At 38.3% G+C, this 6923-nt stretch overlaps 1 protein-coding gene across 1 annotated transcript; it reads right to left on the reverse strand.

The window, feature by feature from the left end:
- Positions 1-828: 828 nt before the first annotated feature.
- On the reverse strand, positions 829-6606 carry LOC132635070 (hsp70-Hsp90 organizing protein 2). The gene is made up of 7 exons (XM_060351288.1): positions 5466-6606; positions 2301-2589; positions 2144-2229; positions 1793-2016; positions 1410-1476; positions 1262-1321; positions 829-1167 (listed from the first exon to the last, which is right to left on the reverse strand). Exons 1-7 carry the CDS (start codon positions 6351-6353, stop codon positions 1054-1056), a joined length of 1728 nt encoding a protein of 575 aa, XP_060207271.1. The 5' UTR covers positions 6354-6606; the 3' UTR covers positions 829-1053.
- Between the last annotated feature and the right edge of the window lie 317 nt (positions 6607-6923).

Here is a 6923-nt window from a genome sequence, read left to right on the forward strand (position 1 = left end):
ATAAATAAAAAACCCGAATAACTCAGATATATAAACACGTACCAAGCATCAAACGAATAATATAAATATATGCATGAATATAAAAAGAATTGGGTAAAAAAAAAATGACTAGAAAACTAATTTAGAAAATGAGAGTGAAATAAATAGAGAAGAGGAGGGCTGATGATGAATGAAAGGTGAGGTTGAAAAGAGAAATAGCACTAGTGACGAGAGAAGGTCATAAAAGTGGGACCCATATACTTTTTTTTAATAAAAAATTACCCTCACATGCCAAGTAATACTTGTGTCTCACCCGTCATAAAGTTTTTCACTTAATCAGATTGTTTTATTTCATTATCACTTTGATATCTTTAGCAGGAAATATTTTGCCAGCTCCGTACTGTAACATTCTTTCGCAGACCAATAAAACTGATATAATGGCAACGTGGAGCGTTTAAGACCTTCCTGCCTCAGCCAATCAAGTAGCACAATGGGACTATCCAAATATTAACCCGACCAATAATTGTTAAATTGCAACTTCCAACTCCGCGCTGATTCTGATTGCTTATCACAAATTGTTAGTAGAATTTTCTTTTCTGGAAAAGTTTACACCGTTAGAAAAATTCATCCTGTTGCACAAACTGAGAGAGTTGCTCCAGAGGAGCTTCCTAAATTTTACAGTTGAAATTTTTCTCTAATAATGTTTTGGTTAAATAACATCTTAAATATTTTCTCCATATGTTTTTTAATCCAATCTTAAGGCACACATACTCGTCCCAACCGGAGAAAACAAAGCTCAACTCTCTTATCCAAGAGTTGGAACCAGGAGGAGGTACAACAATCAGGACATAAAAGTGCTAACAATCCTTCCTTTCTGACCCTCAAAAAGACAAAGCAACAAGATACAAAATTTTAACAGTTGCCACAGAAAAAAAGAAACTGGGAAACCCAGACATTGTGCGACATGACACTTCGAAAGAGAGGGAGGATATGAACGATTCGCTTTGAATAAACAAAGGTTAAAAAAATAATGGATAGTTGTTTCTTTCCCTGGTGAGTTGTAAATATCGCTACTTATTTAACTTGGACAATTCCTGCATTAATCAACTTCTGGATCTTGTCCATCACAAGAGGGTTCTTCATATGATCTTGTGCAGCTTTTGGGTTCTCCTGGAAGTCTTGTAGCACCTGCTCCAAAATACAAAATGCAGTTAAATTACAAAACAATTAATGATGTATGATAACTAGAAAATACTACTCTCAAGCGACCAAATATTATTACCTGTCTCATTACTGGGTCTGTAAGGATGTTCTGAATTTCTGGATCCTGCATCCCCTTGGCCTGCTCAAAGAAATTGATATATGAGTATTACCATCATTCATTACCTCTCCTGGAGTAAAATAAGATTACAGTAAAAAAGAAACAATACCTGTCTCTCTTTGAGCTCCTCTGGAGTTAGATCTCCACGGCTTGCCTTGTTTCTTTGCTCTACACATCTGCAAAATGAATAGAGCATTTTTAAGTTACAATAAGAACCATAATAATGAAGGAATGACCTGTCACTTGCAGCGAGAATCTTATATAATTACTAAAGCAAACTGGCTAGGCCAATAGAAATGCTACATGTAATAGTGCATCAGTAGTTATCTTTTCTTGGATAAACAAGATTAACTGTGAATTTCAGAGGGAAGAAAAGCAAAATAAAGATCACATCTCAAAGGAAACCAATTTTTAAGAATCACGATCACCCTCAAAAACTTAAGAGAAAGCAACTGATGAGATATTAAGATTAAAAAAGAAATATCTATCTACCTCTTAACACCATCTAGGAGTTCCTGATTGTGAGGATCAAGCTTCAATCCTTCCTGGTAAGTTTTCAAAGCTTTTTCATACTCTTTCATGAAAAACTGAACAGCACCCTTCCTGGTGTAGCCCTTTACAAATGTTGGATCGAGCTCAATGCACTTCTCAGCATCCTTAAGCCCCTCAGGTAATGCAGCTAACTTCGTGTAGCAGGCAGCCCGGTTGCTATATGCCTAACAAAAGAAAACATAGGAGAAAATAGATATATCACCCGCTGTTACCAAGGATTTAGTCCTTAATAAAGGACCGGCAAAAGTCCTCAAGTTTAAAGAGGCGACAGAAGATGGAGAGAGGCCATACCCTCGGGTCTTTGGGATTCCTCTTTATGGATTCAGTATAATGTTTAACCGCGTCGGGATACTTCATCTCCTTGAAGAGCTGGTTTCCTGTAACATAGTGAAGGAAGTTAGCCCCATAAGAGGAAAATCAACTCAGACAGCCTTAGAAAGAACTTTACCTTTCTCACGCTCTTCATCTGCTATTTGTGGATTGAAATACTCTTGCTGCTCTAATTCCTTTTTAGCCTTCTCAGCTTCATTCAATTTCTTCAGGGTATCTGGGTTGCGATGCTCGGTCAGAGCTTTCTGGAAAACCTCAATTGCAGCCTCAAAATCCTTGGAACTTTTAGCCATCTTTGCCAAAGCAGTTCCCTTTCTAGTCAGAGCCCTTGCAACCATCTTATAGTCAGACCTTAGCTCTCGCCCCCTTTCAACAGCTTTGTCACAATCTTTGATGCAGTCCTCATACTGAAATCAAGGCAAAAATATATATAACACAGTAACAAGAGCAGAGAAACTATGCAGAAATTTTCACAGGTAAATCATACCATGACAGGAAACAGATCGGAGTCCTGGAGCTACGCTCTACACTTGCTATGGTTAAAAAAGAGGACAGAGAAACTTGGGAGGCAAGGGAGCTGGGAAAGCATAACTCATCGCCATTTCTATTCCAAAAGAGTCAAGGACATATAGGTGCAGTAAGTTGGCAAAGATTCTAAACCAAAAGACTGCTTGGAATCTTCAATCATCTGCCTATCCACCCCTCGACTTTATATAGAGGACAGATAAACCTGGGAGGCAAGGGGGATGGAAACGCATAACTCATCACCATTTCTATTCCAAAAGAGTTGAGGCATATAGGTGCAGTAAGTTGGCAAAGATTCTAAACCAAAAGACTGTTTGGAATCTTTAATCATCTCCCTATCCACCCCTCAACTATATATGCTAGTACTGGTCCTAGATGGTGACAAATTAACAAAGGAAGTTGACTAACTCGTAACCTTTCCCTTAAACTCAACAGTTTTGATGGTCAACTTGGTGATTAATCAGAAATTAGGTAATTAGAAAAGGAAGCCGATAAACACAAAAACCTTTCCCCCTGAAACTCAAGATTTTTGTCGGTTCTAGTTGGTGGCCAATTAACAAAGGATGTGGACTAACTCGTGATTTCCCCTAAAATGACTGGCAAATTCAATAACCGTTACTAGTAACTTCAATTCAGTTTAGAATTCCTTGTAAGTTTTTTGCTTTTTCAGCCAGATGGTGTCTTCCCGACAAACTGGGATGAACTCTTAATGCATCATCCACCCAAAAAAGAACCATGGACTGAGAAATTCCGATGCAAACACCTAGAAGAAGAGACAGACACAGAGCTCCAAGTGAAGCCTATCAAATAGACTCCATTTACCACAATAGAGGAGGTGACTACTACCACAATATATGGAAGATAGGCGAAGATAGATACGGTTACTGAAGAGAGGAAGTTTGTAAACCATCTAAGAGACTACTTCCATTGTTAACAACTTCTAAAGCAAAATGCCACACAATTACTTCACTACCATCACCCAAAAAAAAAAAAAAAAAAAACACCTCTAAGAAGCATCAATTATGGAAGGCTAGAACAAATGAAACTTAAATAACAAAAACAAAAGAATAAACGGAACTAACAAATAACTCTGCATGAAGGTTACCAGTACGTGTGTTTTAATTACATCTCCGGTAACATTTGGGTTTCTTCTAAGAACATTATGTTCACATTAGAATAATGTTGAGCATTACTATTAACCCAGCACCAGTTAGCCACCTAACAAGTATACCAGGACATTGCCTAGAGTTTACAAGTTCTTTAGCAATCTTGTCTTTCAAGAAGAGAGCAACGCACCACTTCATGACTAATACAAGCTACGGAATACGTGCACTAGCACCTGTATTGTGGAATATCACTATCCAATCACCACTTTACAGCCTGTTCGTAGGTTTAAGAAAGACATACCACCTGCGCATTAATAGGTCAGATTTTCCATTTCACAGTGAAATCCTTTTTTTTTTTAATTATAAAGACAGTGAAGGCCTTTTATTGATTATTATACTCCAAGCCACTCCCAACTACAACGTTTGGTATATTGAAACCCATCTAATACCTTAGAGGCTTAGACCAAACCCAACTACAAACTTAGTTATGTTGAAAAAAATACCAAACTCACCAAGGAGTTACGTCTCTACCAGGTGGCCTTTTACCTATGAGAAAAAGCAAAATCCTTCTAAGGCGTCAAATATGCTGATGATGATCTCAAAATTCCTCCAAGCATGTCACCATAACAATACATAAAGACAAGCACACGCGTAGTAAAGGTTGACACTACCTTCCTACGTTCCAGTTTATATGAAACTCTTCCCATTTTCCAAAATGTTGTCTATTTCTCCATAATATTAATATATACAACTTTAAAAAACTGAAACTCATTAAACTATCAAATTTCATTTTTTAAACAACTATCAAGCTGGAGGTGTTCGATCCCCACAGACGGCGTGACACATTTGTCTTTCGGAAACAGCCTCCCTATCTTCCGAGATAGGGGCAAGGTCTGCGTACACTTTACCCTCCCCAGACCCCACATTGTGGGATTTCACTGGGTATGTTGTTGTTATCAAGCTGGAGGTGGACTATCCTATCATACCTGCACCTTTCTACCAATATTATTGGGTAGATGGGACAAATCACTTAACTTTTTCTTTACTCTGCTAGATTCCAACCCTTTGTCTCCCATAATCTTCAATTTAATCGTGCTACCTAAGCTAAATCCTAGGTGCAACTTCTTAAAAATTTAGACTTTGATATAGAACCATCAATCTTTTTTAACTTTACTACTACTACGACTATACTATATAAGTAATATAAACATCCTTGTCTAACCGTTTAATTGCGCTAGCTAGGCTAAATCCTAGGTGCAACTTCTTAAAAATTTAAACTTTCATAGAGAACCATCAATTTATCTTCTTTTTAGCTTTACTACTACTATTACCATATTAAATGAGTCAAATTAACACCATAAACTCCTTGTCTAGCCGTTTAATTCTATCTAGGCTTAATCCTAGGTGCAACTTCTTAAACTTTTATACGATAAAGAACCATCAATTTAACACCTTTTTTAGCTAACTACTATTACTATACTATGTCAGACAAATTAACAATATAAATTCCTTGTGTAGCACTCTAGTTAGGCTAAATCCTAGGTGCAATTCTTAAACTTTGATATAGAACCATTATTTTAACATCTTTTTCAGCTTTACTACAACTACTAGGCAAAATTAACATTAGGAGTATCAATGTATGTGGTTAATACCTTTCCCATCTCCAAGTAGACCGCAGCGCGATTAGTAATGAAGGAAATATCCTCATCATCAAGCTCCATAGCCTTACTATAGTGCTGAATAGCAGTCTCAAAATCCTTCTTTTTATACGCCCCATTACCCGCTTCCTTCTCCTTTTGCGCTTTCGCTTTCCTCTCTCTAATCTCCTTCTCCTCTTCACCCACTTCCATTGGCTCGGGTTCCGGCTCGGGTCTCTTCTCCTCCTTCCTCTGAGGCTCGGTAGAACCTTCCGGGATCTCCTCATCCTCCTCCGGCATCCTAGTTGACAATTTTACCCCTAATAAAACCCCTAACGCTTGCATTACTCTCTGATCCTTCAAGTAAAGGTTCAAATTATTCGGATTCTTTTGAATATCTTTCATCATGTTAACAAAATCAGGTTGTTGCAAATAAGCCCTCGTACTTGCATCGCCTGTCAGTTTAGCCCACATCTCCGGCCCGGAAAACGCATCACCAAACGGGCTCGCGGGACCACCCGGGCCGGGCCGAGATCGGGCTTGGGCCTGGGCCTGTGCTGACTCAGCATCGGCGAGACCGGATTTTAAGGCGTCGTTAGTAGGGTCAATTTGGAGACCTTTTTTGTAAGCTGAAACGGCGTCGCTGTATTGGTGGAGACCAGAATGTGCAGCACCAAGTCGAGAGTAACCTTTAGCCCAATCAGGTTTAAGGTCAACGGTCTTTTGAGCATCGGTCAAAGCGTTGGAGTATTGGGCTAAGGATGCGTAGGCAGCAGATCGGTTAGAGTAAAGGACGTGATTGGTAGGGTTAAGATTGATGGCTTCAGTGAAGTGAGTTACTGCTTCGGTGAAATTGCCTGATGAGAAAGCGGCGTTACCTTTAGCTTTAGCTTCATCAGCCATGGTTTTGTTTGTTGTTTGATTTTAGGGGGAAGTGTTTGGAAGAGTGTTTTTAGGATTTGTTATAAAGAGGGGGTTTTGTAGTGGAGGAGACTAGAGGGTTCTAGTTGTACTAGGTGTTGTTGTTGAGGTTCTAGAAAGTTCGATGAGGATTGGTGCTATTATTGGAATTTTTAGGGTTAAAGTTGGACCCAAGAAAGCGCAGCGGAGCAAGCAAGAAAGAGGAATTCTTTTCCTTTTTTACTCCCCAGTCCCCACTTTCCATTTTTTGCTTGGCATACTCTTTAGCAAATCATTATTATAAATACTACATGTTGAAGCACGGGCCCAATAAGGCTAATATGAGGTGACGATAAACGTAATATTACTTTGACAATATTTTCGTTCGAAGAAGTATGTACACTATATTATTTGGTTTTATTTAATTTTAAAGTTTTTGTTCCGTTAAAATCTTTACATTCTATTGATTTTAACTAAAACTTTAGTGGTATAGTTTAATAAAGTAACATAACGTGGATATTGCTTGATTTTTTAATATGAGAGCCACGCTTTTTTTCTTCTTTTGATATTGTT

Source organism: Lycium barbarum, chromosome 4 (genome assembly GCF_019175385.1).
Source record: "Lycium barbarum isolate Lr01 chromosome 4, ASM1917538v2, whole genome shotgun sequence".
In the NCBI taxonomy this organism is placed as follows: domain Eukaryota; kingdom Viridiplantae; phylum Streptophyta; class Magnoliopsida; order Solanales; family Solanaceae; genus Lycium; species Lycium barbarum.